General features: G+C 47.9%; 1 protein-coding gene across 1 annotated transcript in view; it reads left to right on the top strand.

The window, feature by feature from the left end:
• The first annotated feature begins 13,661 nt into the window (after positions 1–13,661).
• Nynrin (NYN domain and retroviral integrase containing) overlaps positions 13,662–18,775 on the top strand; it is a 29,365-nt gene continuing 24,251 nt past the window's right edge. Inside the window, 1 exon segment of the mRNA XM_052191376.1 lies at positions 13,662–13,993. Coding sequence (XP_052047336.1) covers positions 13,796–13,993 — 198 coding nt within the window. The 5' untranslated portion in view covers positions 13,662–13,795.

The following is an 18,775-nucleotide window of genomic DNA, read 5'->3' as shown; positions in this document are numbered from 1 at the left end:
GATAGAAGGAGCAGGAGGCGGAGAGGCCACATCTTACCTACACACACAGGAAGCAGGGAAAGAAAGCATGAAGTATGGGGGGGGGCTATAACACCCCAAAGTCCAGTCCAAGGGATGAATTTTCTCCAGCAAGGCTCTTCCTCCTAAAGTTTTGTAATTCCCCCAAAGAGCACCCTCAATAGTAGACCAAATGTTCAAATGCATGAGCATGGGGGACTCCCATTGTCCCCCCCAACACAGGCCTCCTATAACAGCTGGTTTCATCTCCTGCCAGGACGTGAGTGCTCAGCCATGGCCAGATATTTACTGAGCAGCTACCAAGTGTCAGTCTGGAGGATTTCTTAGATTGCTGAGCTGGAATTCATATCGTATCAAAGATGTGTGATGGCCTTGAACTTCTTATTCCCCACCTCCGGACTGGGACTTTAGGTGTCAGCCACCAGGCCCAGTTTTATGCGATGCTGGGAGTAAAACCCAGGGCTGTGTTTACGGTAGGCATACACTCACTTTACCATCTGAGCTATTGCCCTAGGTCTCTAATCTACTCAGTTATGTTCTTGAAGTTCAGAGCCCAGATATCTGCTTTTTGTTTTTATTTATGTGGGGAGGTATCTGCAACTCGTTTATTTATTTGACAAGCTAGCCTGGAACCCAGTACATAGCTTAGGCTGGTCTCGAACGCGCTGCAGCCCTGTTTCACTGGGATTACAGAGAGTGACTATGCCCACTATGCCCACTGGGTCCATGCGTTTTAAAGACCACAGTAGGGAATTCATCAGCTCAGGAAGTTGAAAACTAAAAAGTGTCAGATTCCAGCGTAGTTTTATTTCCCTGTCCCAGTCATGGCTGCATGGCTCTGAGGGAGGACTACGTGGAGGAGCAAGCTGGAGTCTCGCATTGCAACCCATCTCTCCCCTCACCCGGTCTATCCGCCTGGCCAGCCTTTGTTTCGATGGAATAAGAGGCAGTTTATTCTGAGACAAACAAGAGTGACCATGGACAAGGATCCAGGCTGCCTCCAATGACATATTCCACTATGAAACAGCTTACCTGAAGTTAAAGTCACACATTTAAAAAAAGTTGAAAAAGTTATATATGGATGTACATACATGGGGGTACACCAGGTAGGTGGGCTACAGAAGCGACCTAAAGATAGCCCTAGGTAATTTTGGCCCTTGATCAGCATCCTGTTGCTCTACATGGTGAGATTCTAATCAGTCTCCAGGGTCTTTAACACAGATGAGATGTCTTTAGAGAAGTTCATTTCACAGGGTAATTCAAGGACGGTCTCAGACGAACCCTGGAGCCCAGTTGCTGAAGCAGATGCTCTTGGGACTCGCTGAGGCTCCTGTGGCTGGAATTCTGAGCCTGCAAGGTACTTAGAGAGAAGCAAACCGAGCTGCCTTCCAGTTGTGTTTTTGGCTGCGCTTAGAGCCAATTCTGTGAGGCCTGGGATCTTGCTGCTGGACTTTCTGAGTCGTGTTGGAGAAAAAGGCCATACAGAATTGTCATCCCACACAGCCTAGAAATTGCGGGTGCAGAGCATGTGAGGCTTGATTGTTTTTGTTGTTGTTGTTGTTATTTGTGTGTGTGTGTGTGTGTGTGTTTGCAGTGAGAACTCGAGGGTCAGTGTCGTACTACAGCCTTGAGCTTGAATGTCTGGTGATGTCTCTAGAGGGAAGAGGCCTTTCTGCCTAGAGATTAGAGTGAGGTGGATGATAGAAGCTTCTAGGCAGAAATGATATATTGCTGTGGAAATGCTGAGAGCCAAGCCCAAGGACAAGTTTGAAGAATATTTTACTAAAGGGATGTTTCTAGGCTTGTGAGTAGGGAAAGGAGGATTTCTGGGGAAAAGATAGAGATGACACACCTGTGCTATCAGCACCTGGGTGGTGGATCAGGGCAATCATGAGTTCAAGGCCAGCCTTGGTTACACACAGAGTTTGATGTCAACTGGAGCTACATGGAACACTTTCTCAAAACACTCAGACAGACCAACAATGCTGGAAGCCACATGTGGACAGCTGGAAAGAAGTGAACCACAGACACTTTAATTGACCAGTTAAGAAGTTTGGCGTGCATTTTGTAATAATAGAGAAACATCTATTTATTTTGTCAGAGCATGTGTGTTTATATATGTGTGTACTTGATAGTTTAGAGTTAGGACCTATATGAAGAGACGGTGCCAAGAAGAGCAGAAAGAAAGGTTTTGCAGCAGGTTAGGCAAAAGCAAGCTGGTTTCTGCCTACTGCTCAGCTAAATAAGACAAAGTAAGGTAGGAGTCAGAGAAGAGGAAAGGTGGAGGGAGGCCCGAGCTCAGCCGTAGGTGAACCATGTGACCCTTCATCATGTCACTAGGAGAACTGGACCCTAGCTACAGTGTTTAATAAGCATTTATTGATCTCTTGTTGTGTACAAACCTTTGGATTAGAGCAGTGGGCCAGGAAAAAAAAAAGCAATTCTTTGCTTTTAAAAGTGTAGCAGGAGGGTTATGGAGATGGCTCAGAGGTTAAGAGCACTGGCTGTTCTTCAGAGGTCCTGAGTTCAGTTCGCAGCAACCACACGGTGGATCATGACCATCTATAACGTGATCTGATGCCCTCTTCAGGCACGCAGGTGTATATGCAAATAGGGCATTCATATACATAAAATAAATAATAATATTTTTTTAAAAAAGTGTAACAGGCAACTTGAGGCTTTGGAAACTCAGAGAAAGGACAATCTACCTGTGTTTTTTAACTACACTTTGAAATAACTCCCTGGGCTCACTGTCGGGGACAGTGGTAGGGAGGGACAGCCACACATTCGCAGAAAAGAAAATGTATTCGCAATGTTATTCTCCTGAACCAAGGATGTTCTAGGTGCAGATGCTGGGTGGAGTTGGAGAAAATAGCTCTCCTGCTCCCTCAGATGGATGCTGGGATATCAAGTAAGGTCTGAGGACTTCTAAGCAGCCTCTACCGCACTGAGGTAGAATCTGGGCAGGACTGGTAGCCAGGAGCCAATGTTATCCTAGGTGCCCCAGTAGGTACTTCTCTTCTGAGACTTCCCAGAGGCTAACATCCGGAAGTGCTGGGCACGTGACTGACAGCAGCAGCTACAAACAACTTGGAGGAGTGGGAGCAGGAGGGTGGGACTTCTGAGAAAGGTTAGGAAATGGAATGCTACATTCTCGTGAGAAGTTCACTTCTGGTATTTCCCTTTGCCTTTTCTCAGCTTGCCTGCCCCCAACCGCCACCCCGACCCCACCAGCAAGGAGACTGACTCCTCCTCCTTCTTGGAATCATTAGTCATTTGACCCTTAACTGTCATTGTGGTAGTTTGGATAAGGATGGCCCATAGGCCCATCTATTTGAAGGCTTACTCATCAGGGAGTGGCACTGTTTGAAAGGCTTAGAAGGATTAGGAGGTGTGACCTGGTTGGAAGAAATGTATTACTGGGAATGGGCTTTGAGCTTTCAAAAGTCTGGGCAAGCCTAGAGTGTCTCTCTCTGTCATGGATCAGAATGTAGCTCTCAGCTACTGCTCCAGGGCCTGCCTGATGCTGCCTTGCCCCCTGCCATGGTGATAATGGACTGACCCTCAGTCATGGTGTTGCATTACAAACTTCCCTGTCTCCTTTACTAAGATTCTAAGGAGTGGAGACTGCCTTGTGCAGTGGCTCACAGAGCTGCGTTGTGGTGTGCTGAGGGGAAAGGGTTTTCATGGTTTAACTCTGAGTTTGGTGCAGCGGCAAACCCAGGTTCAGGGAGTTCTAAAGAAGGGCGGCAGGAGCCCCAACTCTACCTCAGGTGCCTCAGCAAGCCCTGTACTCCACAGCTCATTCCTGTTCGTACTCTCCCAGTGATCCTGGCGCGTTAGTCTTCCCAGACAAGGAAACTGAGGCACAGAGGGTTTAAATAACATGTGTAGAATCAGGCATCACCAAGGAGAGAGCTGGGATTTGAACCTCAGAGAACTTACCACACATCCCTGAGAAAGAACGTCTGACTTTTAACCAAAGCTCCCATGAGTCTGGTCTCATTTGGATACTTCGGTGCGGATCCTAAGGACAGAAAGCCAGTCAGAAAGCCATACCAGAGAACTGTGAAGTCCCAGTTCAGTGAGAGGCCCTGTCTCAAGGCAATTTAGGCAGAGGGCAACAGAGTAGGACCACAGGTCGGCAGGGCTCTAGTGCAGCCTGTGCATCTGGGTTGGTGATGATGAATCAGTGTCCATTGAGTACCGTGGAGCAGAGGTTGATGGTGGAGGAAGTTGCCAAGAAAGGCAGGAATGTGTGGGAACTCCACGCTTTCCACTAAATTTTGCTCTGAACTAAAACTACTGTAACAAATAAAGTCCAGGTTGGGTCAGGGGAGCAAGCCTGGAGCCCCAGATACTCAGCAAGCGGCGGCAGGAGGATTTCACATTCAAGTCCTACCCAAGCTACAGAGTGGACGTCAAGGACACATGGGAAACTCAGTGAGAATTTGTTTCAAAATGAAAAGTAAAAGCCACTGAGATGGCTCAGTGGGTAAAGACAGAAAATTTGAGATTAATCTCCTGGACTCACATGGTAGAAAGAATTAACTCCTGAAAGTTGTTCTGGCCACCACATACATGACATGACATGTATACACACACACACACACACACACACACACATACACGCACGCACACACACACACACTAAAAATAAAATACAAGGGAAAAAATAAGGTTGGGAGTATAGTTCACTTGTATCAGTCTAGCATGTCTGAAGCCCTAGAATCAACCCCTAGAACTGCCAATAAATAAATAAAATCAATGTATATACTATTTATTTATTGTTTTAAGATTTATTTATTTATTATATGTAAGTACACTGTAGCTGTCTTCAGACACAAGATGGCATCAGATCTCATTACAGATGGCTGTGAACCACCATGTGGTTGCTGGGATTTGAACTCAGGACCTCTGGAAGAGCAGTCAGTGCTCTTAACCGCTGAGCCATCTCTCCAGCCCCCTCACTATTTTTTGTTTTTTAAGACAGGGTCTTACTATGTAGCCTTGGCTGTTTTGGCACTTGCTATATAGAACAAGTTGACCTTGAAGTCATATAGATCTGCCTGCCTCTGCCTCCTGAGTTCTGGGATAAAGGAATTCACCATCATGCCGGCCGACTTTTATTTTTTTTTAGATAATAAGAACATTTCTGGAGAAACTCTAGCACACGCAGGCAAATACAATTGGTTTAAGAAACCTCCACGACATATTGCATTAGCTTTTATTCATAATAGTTAATGTAGTTACAATGAAGTCATTGTGCAGTTGCTGTCATTCCAACTCTGATATATAGGGCCATGAGTGTGCACACTTGGTTCCTACTGTTCTCCTCTAGGCTTTCTTCCAGACACCTAGAGCCTTGCTGGGCACATGGTAGACACTGTGGATATTAGTTGAAGGAAAGACAAATCAACTACCAGCCTTACTGTGTGACTAGGAGAGAGTGAGTGCAGAGCTCCCCTGCCTCAGAGTGGCTTTCGTTAATCATTTGACATTCTCCAGGGCACCTCTCCTTACAGACTTAACTCCTAACTCTGATGGCTTCTGACTCTAGTCCTGCTGAGTGACCAAGGTCCCTCCCCTCCTCCCTGTAACCTTCGCTTAGTACACTTGGTCCTCTCCCCGGAGACCTACAGCCTCTTTGCAGGTATTTTCCCCTCAAAGTGTTTCTACCCAGACCCAAAGCCACACAGCCCACAGGACACTCTGATGAGATGTACATTTTGTTCCTTAGACTTAGCTTTGCAAAGTGCACCAGGGCTTCGTGGTGTTGCATATGGCCAGGTGTGGAGGAAATCAGGCCCTGTAGTGTCTCTTGTACTTGGGCAGAAGATCCTACGAATACAGCCCCACTGTTCTTTTAACAAGGACTAAAAGTATGCCAGGACGGAGACAAGGCAGAAATCACTGAATCTGGTGTGCCACCGGGGCAGGCAATCTCGCCATCTCAAGTCAAGCAATAGTTCAAGGTGTTTAGTTCATGAACGAGTTGTGGAGAAAGGTAAAAACTGTCATCATGTGAGATACAGAATGCCTTCTTTGCCCTTGAGAAAGGGTCTCATTTTGTAGCCCAGCTAGCGGTTCTTAAACTTGGGGTGATCCTTCTGCCTCAGCCTATTTAGAGGATTTTTTTGGGGGGGGGTTGGTTGGTTTTTGTTTTTGTTTTGTTGCTGTTGCTGTTGTTTTTGTTGTTGTTGTTTTCGAGACAGGGTTTCTCTGTGTAGCCCTTGGCTGTTCTGGAACTCACTCTGTAGACCAGGCTGGCCTCGAACTCAGAAATCTGCCTGCCTCTGCCTCCCAAGTGCTGGGATTAAAAGCGTGTGCCACCACCACCCGGCTGTTTTTTTTTTTGTTTGTTTGTTTGTTTGTTTAATATAGGGTTTCTCTGTATAGTCCTGGCTGTCCTGGAACTCACTCTGTAGACCAGGCTGGCCTCAAACTCAGAAATCTGCCTGCCTCTGCCTCCCAGGTGCTGGGATCAAAGGCGTGTGCCACCACTGCCCAGCTATTTAGAGGAGTTTAAATTGTGAATCATCACACTGGCAAGAAAATTATTAATGACAGAGATATTTAGGTACTGGAACATTTATGTTTTATATGTGTGTGTGTGTGTGTGTGTGTATATATATACACTTGGGGGATAGGAGTAGGCAGATCTCTGAGTTTTGAATATGGCTGGTACTGACTGGTACTGACTGGCCTAGTGATTTGTATGTGACTCAGCTCTTGGAAAGTGGAGGCAGGAGGCTCAAGAGTTCAAGGTCATTTTTAGGTTACTAGGTGAGCCTGAGCTATATGTGACCTCTCAGGGGTGGCGGCACCTGGGAAAGCAGGACTTGCACCTTCCAAGGGCAGCACCATGAGCTGGCTCTGGTGACAGAGGCCCAGGAGAGACAGCACCAATGTGGGAGAGAGGGAGAGCTGGCTGCAGCACTTGACAGAGTAGGCCCTAAGCCTCACCAAGGCAGCACATCGGACCGGCCCGTGGGCGTGAGAGCAGGAGACCTGACCCTGCTCCGTGCTGGAGGTAGCATTGGCCAGGCTAGCTGTGAGTAGTGAGGGGGCGCTCACCTGGTGGTACAGATAAGCAAGGCTGACCAGCTCAGCTACCACCCAGCCCCAGATCCAGGGTTTTGGGTTGACCCACCCCAAAATCTACATCACCTGAACTGTTGGCCCTCGTGAAAGGGCTGGCCTTGCAGATCCAAAGCTGCAGGATCTCTGTGACACAGGATAACAGAAGGATAGCCAAGAGGAGTCCTGGGAGGATCTAATCTCAATAGTGTCAGAACATTTGCAAGTGAAGGTGTGGGTGCGGACAGACAGATGGGTAGACTGTGGGACACACTGTGACACACTACAACTTCCACAATGAGATGCTCTCTATGCTTCCTTTTGATTTTTGTTTGTTTCCTATTTTCTTTTGGGGGGAGGTTGTAAGGGTGAAGGGTGGATACGGGGAGACAGAGAGATCAGTGGGTACATGATGTGAAACTCACAAGCATCAATACAAAGTTGGGGGCAGAGAGTCTGAAAACAAGGCAGCATGCTGCAGCCCATGCCTGTAATCCCAGCACTTTGTCTGGGGCAGGAGAATTACAAGTTCAAGGCTAGCCTGGACTACCTAGCAAGATCTCTGAAAAATGAGTACATTAAATAAATAATCTAAAAATGATGGAAAGCAGGAGGATGAATTCTGATACTACATACACACACACACAGACACACAGACACACACAGACACACACAGACACACAGACACACAGAGACACAGACACACACACAGACACACACACACAGAGTACAACCAGCATAACACACCTAGCATGCACATGTGCATCTGCTTCTCTTTAGGAACTGGTCAGCCAATTGCTGCATCATCCTAACTGTCTTGGTTTTTCCCGCCGTTCTAAATTACTACGATTTTGGAGACCCATCCCTTTGTGCATATCTTCTACTGCAGCAATTCAGTTCCAGGAATCTATGTGCAGGCCGTACACGCAGGAGTGTGAGTTACGGGATTGTGTGTCGGCAGGCAGTACGTCAGCAGCAGAGCTATTCATTGTTATATAGTCAAGGGCAGATAAAGCAGACCACTTAGGAATGTGGAACTTTGAGACAAAAGACTGTTATCAGTTAGTGGACAGATGTTCTCTACTGACAAGTGTCCCTTTGTGGCAAAATAAACAAGGAAGTAAGGCGGTCTAACCTGTGAACTAGACCCCTAAGTTTCAGAAAATAGTAAGGATATTCCTGATAGTAGTTTTGATTTTTTTTTTGCCTTAAAAATATATACAAACAAACAAACAAAAAGGCAGGGGCTGGAGATGTGACTCAGCTGGTATAGTGCTCACTTAGCATCCCTAAAGTCCTCAGTCTGATCTCCAGGACCATAAGTGAGGTTGAAGTAATCTCAGGACTCAGTTGGAAGAAGGGATTAGTGGTTTAAAATTATACTTGACTACATAGGGAGTCTGAGACTAGCCTGGGCTACAGGAGACCTATCACCAAACGTAGTAAGTGAGTAAACACAATAAAGGTAGGGCTGGAAGGGCTGTGCTAGCGAAAGTGGTCACTGTAAGGCATGGCGACCTGAGTTTGTCCCAGAGACTAATTGAAGGAGAGACTCAACTCCCAAAAGTTGTCCTCTGATCTCCACATGTGTGCTGTGTCACAAAAGGACCTATACTCACATACACGCGAGTAATAAATAAGACATTAAGACGAAAGGGCACAGGTTAAAATGGTATCTTGCATTTTACCCTTGATTTTAATTTAAAAATTAAAAATATTTCATTTATTTTATGTATGTGTTTTAACTGCATGTATGCATGCACACTGGTTCTTTCAGAGGTCAGAAGAGGACATTTGATACCCTGGAACTGGAGTTAGGGATGATTGTGTGTAGTGAGAATTTTGGTTTCTTTAAAAGCACAGACATGTTTGCCTTGTGCTGTAGCTGGGGTGTGATTTTGCCAGTTGCAGATAGTTTCTGCAAGTGTATGACCTTTGAAATTCTGGGGACTGGTGAGAGGGAACATAAACACTGGTGTCCCAAGAGGGGTACACTGGTCGCTGCTGCGAGTTGCTGGTTGTGTGTTGTGGTTTTTAAGTGGCCCTGTGCAAAGGATGGAAAGAAGAAATTAAATGTTCTGATGGAGAAGATCACATTTGCCCCAAGGAACTCGATGCCTCTAATCAGCAGGAAGGAGTCTAGGGATATCAACACCTCCTTTCCCCTCTAACCTTCTTTCTCTCCTACCTAGTGTTGGGGGTTGGAAGGGTGGAACAGGGTGGAGGAGGGTGGTTTAAAAAAAAAAAGGGAACCCATGGGGCTGGAGAGATGGCTCAGCGTTAAGAGCACTGACTGCTTTTCTGAAAGTCCTGAATTCAAATCCCAGCAACCACATGGTGGCTTACTACCCTCCGTAATAATGAGATCTGACGACCTCTTACATACAATAATAAATGAATCTTGAAAAAAAAAGCGAACCCACAAAGTAGTAAACCTGGTTACAGTTGCGAGTCACCATGTGGGTGCTAGGAACTGAGCCTGGGTCCTCTGCCAAGAGCAGCAGATGCTCTTAACCACTGAGCCAACCCTCCAGCTCCTTGTCTTTAATTTAGCATAAAATAGAAAAAAATATTATATATATATAATTTTTTTAAAAAAAAAAGCTTAAAAAGTACCACAAATACCTTAGAATCCAGAAAAACTTGAACCTTGAACTCCTGGTCCTCCTGCCTCTACCTCCCAAGTGGTGGGTTACTGGCAGGAGCTACTGCCTGGCAAGACCCTGGCAGGAACCGTCTTCAGCCACCTCTTTTGAGAACACCGTCTTTCCCACCTCTGTGCTGAGCACGGTGGGGAAACCATCCTATGCAGTGATCTACAGAGCAGTAACTTGTTTCCTTGGCTCTTGCCTCCGTCTGTCTGTTTAGACTCTTCCATCTCTGTTCGCCTCCAGGAAGCCACTTCTACTCTAATGGGAGTCACCCATGTTAGAGAATACAGCAAAGTCCAGGAAATGCTAGCCTCTTAAATGCTGTCACAGAAAGGTTCCAGGCAGGGCCATCTGGTTCACAAAGCTCCCCGCCCCATCCCTAGAAACTCAGATGGGTGTGGACCTGGGCTAGGTATTTGAATGACAGAACTGCCTCTCCCTCCAAAGCTTTGGACCGATAAGGATCAATCTAGCTCCCTGTGCAAGGACCTTAATCCAGATGTTCTTTTGACTTGGAGGCCTCTCATTCCTCCTGCGAGCCGACTCCTTGCAGGGCTTCTTCTTACCTGCTGCTGTTTGTGCTTAGACACAAGTCTGACGTTTGCTTGCTGTGATGCCAGGACCCTCCTATTCAAGGGAGATTTGGACCAGATATCAGGAGGCTTCTAAGGCAAGCAAGCACCATTTAATTTAATGTTGTAGAAAAAGAATTAATGAATGTAGGCCAGGCAAGGTGGCAGATGCCTTTAATCCCAGTATTCCCTTGAAAGACAGAGACAAGGAATCTCTGGGAGACAGGGAGTTTGAGGTTAGACTGGTTTACCAAGTGAGTTCCAGAACAGCCAAGATGACACAGCAACCCTGTTTCGAAACCCCCCACTCCCTTTCTCCCCCTCAAAAATCAACAAATGTAGTTGAAGATACTTCAACTAGAAGTAACTGGGAAGATACGTGGATATTGGTGCATCCAAGTAGTCACAGCCTTTGGGAGACAGAGACAAGAGGATTGTTTCTAGTTCAAGGCCAACTTGAATGATGTAGTGAATTCTAGGGCAGTCTGAGTCGGACCCAAAGCTGCACCCAAGAGCCTGGCTCCTAGCAGAGAAATAAGTATGGAAATTGTTGAATGAACCTGATCCCATGAATACATCAGCAGAGGGGACACCTGAGCACTGAACAAGGGATTTACTGACTTGTTTGAGGGGGTCACAGGCTCACTCCTGACAAAGTAGGGTATAACCAGCAGTTGGCCAAAGCCACTTCAACCATGTGGATGGGTGAGCAGGCTGTAAGGGCTGAGTCAAGGAGGAGAGAATTTCTAGGGCAGAGAATCACACTTTGGCTTGAGCCAAGATGAGGAGGAAGACAAGATCTGGGAAAGAAAACGACCAGTTAGCAAGTGTGGCAGTACACTGTACACAGCTACACTGGTATGTAATTTGGTACCTGAATTATGTAAGTTTACCTGTGAGATCTAATGTCCATCCTGTGCCTCGGACTATTAACCCCATGACTGTGAGCTAAAACCACAGAGCATAAAAGTTCAAATAAATTGCTTTAAAAGGTTCTGTTTATGACATATCTTATGCTGGGCTTCTTTCTGCCCTCTGCGTGACCTCTTTGAGCATAGGCTTAAACCTGGGGCCTTTCCCTGACAATAGTAACTGTGCTTGAAGTTCATAATCATTAGTGGGGGCCAGAGAGAATTTAGCATCACTAACAGAAGGGGTGGGGAGAGGCTGTATGGCTCCCTACCTATCCCTCACTCCTGGAAGGGAAACTGAGGCACAACTCTCCATCCTCATTCGAGTCAGGGCCTCTGGACTCAGCCTTCTGTGTGTTGGAATTTCTGATGTGCACAGACAGTCCAATTGAAGGCAAGGAAAGTGGAGAGAAGTGGGGTCACTCAGACAACCTTTGACTTCAAAGCCTTCCGGAGTTGGCTATCCAGAACCCCACAGATCACCTTTCCCTCTTTTGAATTCTAATCCAGGGTTAAGATGTAAAGGTGGGGTTTGACCACCCAGTCTAGTCTGGCACTAACCTGAATCTCTGTCCCCTTGGTCCCTTCTGTAGAGCATGCCCCTCCCCACTGGCCTGGACACACATAGGTGGCTCTGTAACTTCATGTCCCAGGAAAGAACTTAGTTAAAAAAAAATCAGCTGTCCTTTGTCCCCACGGGTCAGGTCACACTTGTGTCCGTCCAACCGTGACTCTTAGTTTGTTTGCAAAGTAAGGCTCTCCTGAGGCCCCAACTGCAGACTGTGCCTTCACAGTGCTGGGCGGCTTCGGGCTACACGGCTACATAAAGTGTTCTTTGTATGGAGCAAGTCTCCAAGGCAGTGAGGGTTGTGGAAGTGTCCCCAGCCCAGGGCTGGTCTTGGACCACTGATGCCAACCAGACGGCTGTGGATGAGGTGACTGGGGACCCTGCCTCCCACGGCTCCTCACACTCTAACTCACACTTGCTAAAAAGGAGTTCTCATAAACAACACGGGCCTGAAAACTCTGGCAGCCAACCCCCCCTGCCCCTCCAGCCCTGGGGGGCTTCCGCAGGGTCTGGGCCTCCAGCCAGTTCCAGGCGGTCCCCAGACTTGAGTGGGGGGTGGGGGGTCAGAGCTGTAACCCTTTACTTCCTGCTGGACTCCAGCCGCAGTTTCTACCGGCCCTAGCCTCTGGTCTCTCCACCCCATTTTCCCTTAACCCTTTCCTGCCACGAAGAGCTGGGTGAAGTAAAGGGTTTTCAAGGGAAGTCCAGACAGCCAAGGTGTGTGTGTGTGTGAGTGTCTGTGTGTAGTGTTTGTATGTGTGTATGGTGTGTGTGTGTGTAGTGTTTGTATGTGTATATGGTGTGTGTGTGTGTGTAGTGTTTGTATGTGTGTATGGTGTGTGTGTGTAGTGTTTGTATGTATATATGGTGTGTATGTGTGTGGTGTGTATGTGTATGTAGTCAGTGTGTGTGGTGTGTGGTGTTTGTATATGTGTGTGTATGTGTGCGGTGTTTGTATGTGCATGTGGTGTTTGTATGTGTGTGTGTGTAGTGTTTGTATGTGTGTATGGTGTGTGTGTGTGTAGTGTTTGCATGTATATATGGTGTGTATGTGTGTGGTGTGTGTGTATGTAGTCGGTGTGTGTGGTGTGTGGTGTTTGTTTATGTTTGTGTGTGTGTATGTGTGTGGTGTTTGTATGTGCGTGTGGTGTTTGTATGTGTATGTGTAGTGTGTGTGGTGTGTGTAGTGTGTGTGGTGTTTGTATGTGTGTGTGGTGTTTGTGTGTGTGTATGTGTAGTGTATGTGTGTGTAGTGTATGTGTGTGTAGTGTGTGTGTGTGTGGTGTGTGTGGTGTTTGTATGTGTATGTGTAGTTTGTGTGGTGTGTGTAGTGTGTGTGGTGTTTGTATGTGTGTGTGTATGTGGTGTTTGTTATGTGTAGTTTGTGTGGTGTGTGTAGTGTGTGTGGTGTTTGTATGTGTGTGTGTGTGTGTGTGTGTGTAGCACTGCTTGAAATCTCAAAACAGGGTCTCAGAGACCAACTCTTCAATCCTTTTCCTTCCTTCGAGGAAGGAACTTTGACCCCTGAACACAAAACTTTGGTGGAAGGCAGTTGCTTCCAAGACCCTGTCTGGCTCTCCCCCCCCCCTCCCGCCCGGCCTCCTCTCCTTCCCTCCCTCGGTTTCCAGCGCCCCTTTAAGTCATCCAGCAGCCCAGGCGAGTTTATCCAAGGGGCCTGGCTTCGAGGTCGAGGGGGAGGAGGGGGTGGTGGTTGAGTGGGAGGAAGGGCGGCGGGAATGCGCCCGGTCCCACCCCTAGCTACAACCACTAGCAGGAAGGGCTTGTCTCCTGTGCAGCGGCGGAAAGGGACAGAGCTGGGAGGGCGGGCGCCGAGCGCTGGCGGGTGGGTCGCAGAGCCCGCAGCAGGGAGGCGGTGGCGGGGGGCGCGCCTCAAGGAGGGGAGGCGTGGCTTAGGCTGCGGGGCTAGGTGGCTGGGGGCCTCGGTGCTGGGACCCGTGACACTTCTCACGCTTTCCAGGGGCGGGAGGGACAGCCATGCTTTTGTCTGGGGGCAAACCCCCAGCGCAGGAATGGTTCATGGTGCAGACAAAATCGAAGCTCCGGGTGCACCGGCAGCGGCTACAAGTCCAGCGCATCTTCAGGGTCAAGGTGACCGCTTTCCAGAGCCGTCCTGACACTCCTTACTTTTGGCTGCAGCTGGAGGGGCCCCGGGAAAATACGGGCAAAGCCAAGGTAAACAGCTTCGTTTTGCTCCTTTGTATCCCTTCAGTCAGATCCTCTCCCTCACTCCTGAGCAGTCGGTAGTCCCCAGAGGTCCTGATGCTTGCTTGCAGGGTCCGGGCCTCCCTCCCTCCACATCTGCAGCCCAGCTCTGTCCCTCGGCTTCCTTCTTTCTCTTCTGCCCCACCCCTCTCTTGCATGTCACATCTGTCCCTTTACGTGTGCTGAGCGAACCTCTGCTGAGAGTCTCTTTCTACAAGCCTTCTCTGGCCAGAAACGAGCCCTGATTTTCCATCTTGGGATCCGTTTAAGGGCCTGCATTTCTGAGGCCTCTGCAACTTACGTCTTTGTTCTCACCAAGACTCTGGAAGGCCTCTGTCTTTTCTGTCTGCTTAAATCCTGGGCGATTTCTCTGAGTACTGGGACTGGAGGAGGGCCCTAGAGACACTTGTAGAGCAGTGTTGGCAGTTTATAGACAAAGCATTAGGGCTCAGAGAGGGCTCCGTCATCAGAGCCTGGAAGGAGCAGGTCGGTGGAGCTTGGGCTAAAACCTAGGACCCTGCCCCACATTCTTGCTGTGCCCCGCAGCCTCTCTGAGAGGCTCTGTGTAGGATGCATCTGTTCTGGAAGCCACTGAGTGCCTTGGGATGCCAGGGAGTCTGGGAGGAGGATCGTGGACGTTGAGATGAAAGGGCCTGCTGTATGGAGCTGGATATTGGACAGGCTAGGTCACAGCTTGTCCCTATAACCCTCAACTTGGCTTCTTCCTCCAGCCTGGGCTCCTCCCCTGCTTCAGTCACACCCAAGGGCCCCCACTCCCGCAGATTCCCTTATCTTCTCCTGTAGGAATGCTCTAGGCTCCCTTCTCTCAGATTCATGCTAGTCTTAACCCTTTGGCTGAGGCTTCAGCCACATCTCAGTTGGTCAGGGCCTAGGTAGGGGAGGCCCAGAACACAGCCAGCAGAAGGACAGGGAGGCTGGGAAATTTCTTCCTAAACACGCCCAGTAAGCTGCTGCCTCAGCAGTTTCCCAGTTCTGACAGAGGTGCTGGGGGAGGGGAGAGGTGTCTGCCCAGAGAACAGATGTGCAGGGGCCCCTTAGTTTCAGAGGCTGGGGCAGGATGAGCTAAGACGAGGCTTTTGGGCTCTTTATGTTCTTAATCTTTCCGTTACTGTAAAGTCGTCCAGCTCAGCCTTCATGGAGAACCAAGCGCTGACCAGGGACTTCCTTAAGATGGAGACTGAACCCAGGCCTGTGCCTACCGCGTAGGCCCTCTGCCCCTGAGCCTCTACTTCCCCTGCGCCCCTGAATAGCACTGCTTGCGAGGCTCTACTCCGTGCTTCTTGTTTAAACTTCAAGTCAGCCTCAAGCTTGTCAGCGTCCCTGCCTCTTTGGGCTATTGATTTTCACCCCTAAGTTTCTCGCTCCAAGTCCTGCTAAGCTGATGGATCCTGTGGCTCTGTCAGTTTCCTCTTGCATCCCTCATTGCCTTAGGGAGAGGCATTGTTGAAGGTGGGGACAGAGCTTGCAGGCATTCTGGGTAACTTCCTTTCTTGTCCTGGTGGGGACAGAAGGAAGAAAAGGGGGAGGGGGTAAGGGCAAGGGGCAGTGGGACTGGGGAGGATGAGGGTTTCAGGAGGTCTGGATTTGACACATTGTTACCCTATCAGAGCCCAAATAAAGAAGTATAGTTTGAAGAGGCCCAGGTCTAACAATTCAGCCATCTTGAACCTTTTTCCCCTCGATTGTGAAACAATGTAATAACACTCTTCTCATGTAAGAATTGTGAGGGCCAACTGAAAGAATGCGTGCTCAAATACTTTGGCAAAATGTAGACAACAACATGGGGCAGAAGTCAGGTGCTGCTGTTAGTAACTAGCTTCACAAGGGACCAAGTCTTTCTCCCAGTTTGATGTCTTGTAAGCTGAAGGGCTTTGATTCCTGGCTACGCGAGCCTCTCCTAAGGTGAGGATGCAGTGTGGCTGACTGCAGTTGTAGTTGTAGGGACCTGGAGTGTTTTGCCTTCCATACGCAGGTCGACTGGTATAGAACTTTTGGGAGAGAGGGAGGACGAACAGTGACAGGTTAGTCACTTGCTCTGGTCTGAGTGGAAGAGGGGTCAGGAAGGATGCAGGATCAGTTAAAGTAGGATCCAGCATGTTTTTGTGTTATTTGTGTTTGCTTTTTGAAAAAAACAAAAAACAAAAAACAAAACTCTGTTAAACTTGTGTTTTAAAAGTTCTTATGCAGTGGCAGGATTTAGGAAATATCAGAAATGTTGTTGCGTTTCACACCCCGGGTAGGAAAACAAATCCCGGGGAAGCTGACTCCCCTGAGATGAAATCACCAGTGGAGAGGGGAGTCGAACGTGGTTAAGTGAGCCCCACGCTGGACCTGTGCATCTGCATAACTGAGTTTGAGGACCGGTTGTGTGTTACCTGACAGGACAGGTGTCATGGTTACTTCTCTTGACTTTGGAGAAGGCGCATAGAGGTGACAGGGAACCGGAAGACAGCAGTAGTGGACGTGGCTTCTGGAGTCTCTGGTTGTAAGATGGAAGCTGGCCTGTCGCTGGCACTCAGTGAACAGAACCATAGAAACCAGCTGTGGTCAGGTGTGTGCTGGCTTTAGCTCACACAAACCCATGGCTAAAATTTAGGAACTTGTAGGCTACTGGAAAGCTATTTATAGCCACTGTAAGAAAATTTACACTGCAGACATTGGCAAGTGCTCTAAATCAGGGTTGTACTCCTTCCCTATGAACTGATTATGAAATGTTTGCCTAAGTGGGGCAGTGGTGGCACATGTCTGTTATCCCAGCACTTGGGAGGCAGAGGCAGGTGGATTTCTGAGTTCGAGGCCAGCCTGGTCTACAGAGTGAGTTCCAGGACAGCCAGGGCTATACAGAGAAACCCTGTCTCGGGGTAAAAAAAGAAAGAAAGAAAGAAATGTTTGCCTATATATCTGTGTTGTGATTGAGAACCTAATCTCTTTTGTTTAAATGTAAGTTTAAAATTTATTATTATTTTAAATTTTAATTTAAAATTTTATTTGTTGTTTTTTGAGACAGAGTTTCCTCTGTGTAGTCTTGGCTGTCCTGGAACATGCTCTGTAAACGACAGGGCTGGCCTCAAACTCACAGAGATCAGCCTGCCTCTGCCTGCCAAGTATTGGGATCAAAGGTGTGCACCACGAGTAATTTACATGTAAAAGTTATTGTGTCTTTTAAATTTATTTATTTATTTATTTAATGTTGATGAGTACAATGTAGCTGTCTTCAGACACACCAGAAGAGGGCATCAGATCCCTATTATAGATGGTTGTGAGCCACCATTTGGCTGCTGGGAATCGAGCTCAGGATGTCTGGAAGAGCAGCCAGTGCTCCTCTTACCCGCTAAGCCATCTCCCTCTCTTCCCCCTCCCCCCTTTCCCTTCCCCACTCCTTATTGTGCCTTTTTAAAATTCACAAAAGATAGCAATCTTTTCCTGCCCTTCAGGACCTTTCTGGCACTCACGAGTCTCCAGGCTTCTCATGGAGCGTGTAGATACTCTGGCCTTTCTACCGATGCTGGATGTTTGCTTTCTTATTACACGTGAGGGGTCGGCCTCCTCATGCCCATACGATACTCCCCCTTCCTTTCCGACGTGTTTGTTCTCAGTCTTCTAAGTTTGTATTTAGGTTTTGCTCCTTATGCCTCTACGCTCATCATCCAGGTAGAAGTACTCGGGGCCTTTGTTTCTTTTTTGCTTTTATGGTTTAACCAAGGTTAAAACTCCCAAAGTGCTTGCCTTGCTCTGTACGCATCGCCGATGCTTAATCGTGTGCTCCGATCCTAGAGGAGCTGAGGCTGGGAGAGAAAGGCCGAGCAGGGATCTCAATATCCACTTAGGAGCATGTCCCGGTGACGTCACTTCCTTTCACCAGACCCCACCTTCAGAGGTCCTGCCATCTCTCGAGAGTGTCCAGCCGAGGACAAGTCCTTACAAATGGGTTTTGGAAGAACATTCCAGACTCTAGCAGCCAGCCTCTGTAGCTGTAGCTAGCCTCTGTGGACAGCCCTGGCTTTACACTCCGCGGTGCTATCAACTCGAGGGTTCAGGTTTCCTGTCGCCGGGCTTCTGTTATCTTGTTCTCTGTTAAATCCATTCTCTTCCTTGGGTTCGTGGAGCTCATCCATTTGTAGTTTCCTTTTCTCTCCTTCTTTCTCCTCCCGCCCCTTCCCTTCTTTTCTTTTGATCGTATCTAGTCATGTGGATGTAGCCCAGGCTAGTGTCAACTTAGTGTGTAGTATAGGTTGGGGTCTAGCTCATGACCTTCCTGCTCCTGTCTCTTGAGTGCTGGCATTTCAGGTATGCGACCGGCACTCATCCGCGGTTTTATCGTGGTTTTATCAAGTTAAAAAGCAGAGGCAAAGCTGAAGCAGGACATGGCTTGCTTCCCGAGCCACATGCACTATGATAACGATGATAATGATGGTAGAACAGATGAATACATCCGGAGCTTCCTCCTGATTATCATCCCCGACATTGTTTAGCTCTTTTCTCTTTCTTTCTTTTCTTCCTTCCTTCCTTCCTTCCTTCCTTCCTTCCTTCCTTCCTTCCTTCCTTTCTTTCTTTCTTTCTTTCTTTCTTTCTTTCTTTCTTTCTTTCTTTCTTTCTTTCTTTCTTTCTTTCTTTCTTTCTTTCTCTCTCTCTCTCCCCTTCCTTCCTTCCTTCCTTCCTTCCTTCCTTCCTTCCTTCCTTCCTTCCTTCCTTCCTTCCTTTTTCTGTTTTGAAGATTGCTCTGTAGAGCTG

Source organism: Apodemus sylvaticus, chromosome 8 (assembly GCF_947179515.1).
Source record: "Apodemus sylvaticus chromosome 8, mApoSyl1.1, whole genome shotgun sequence".
Classification (NCBI taxonomy): Eukaryota; Metazoa; Chordata; class Mammalia; order Rodentia; family Muridae; genus Apodemus; species Apodemus sylvaticus.
This window is presented reverse-complemented; position numbering and strand designations above follow the sequence as displayed.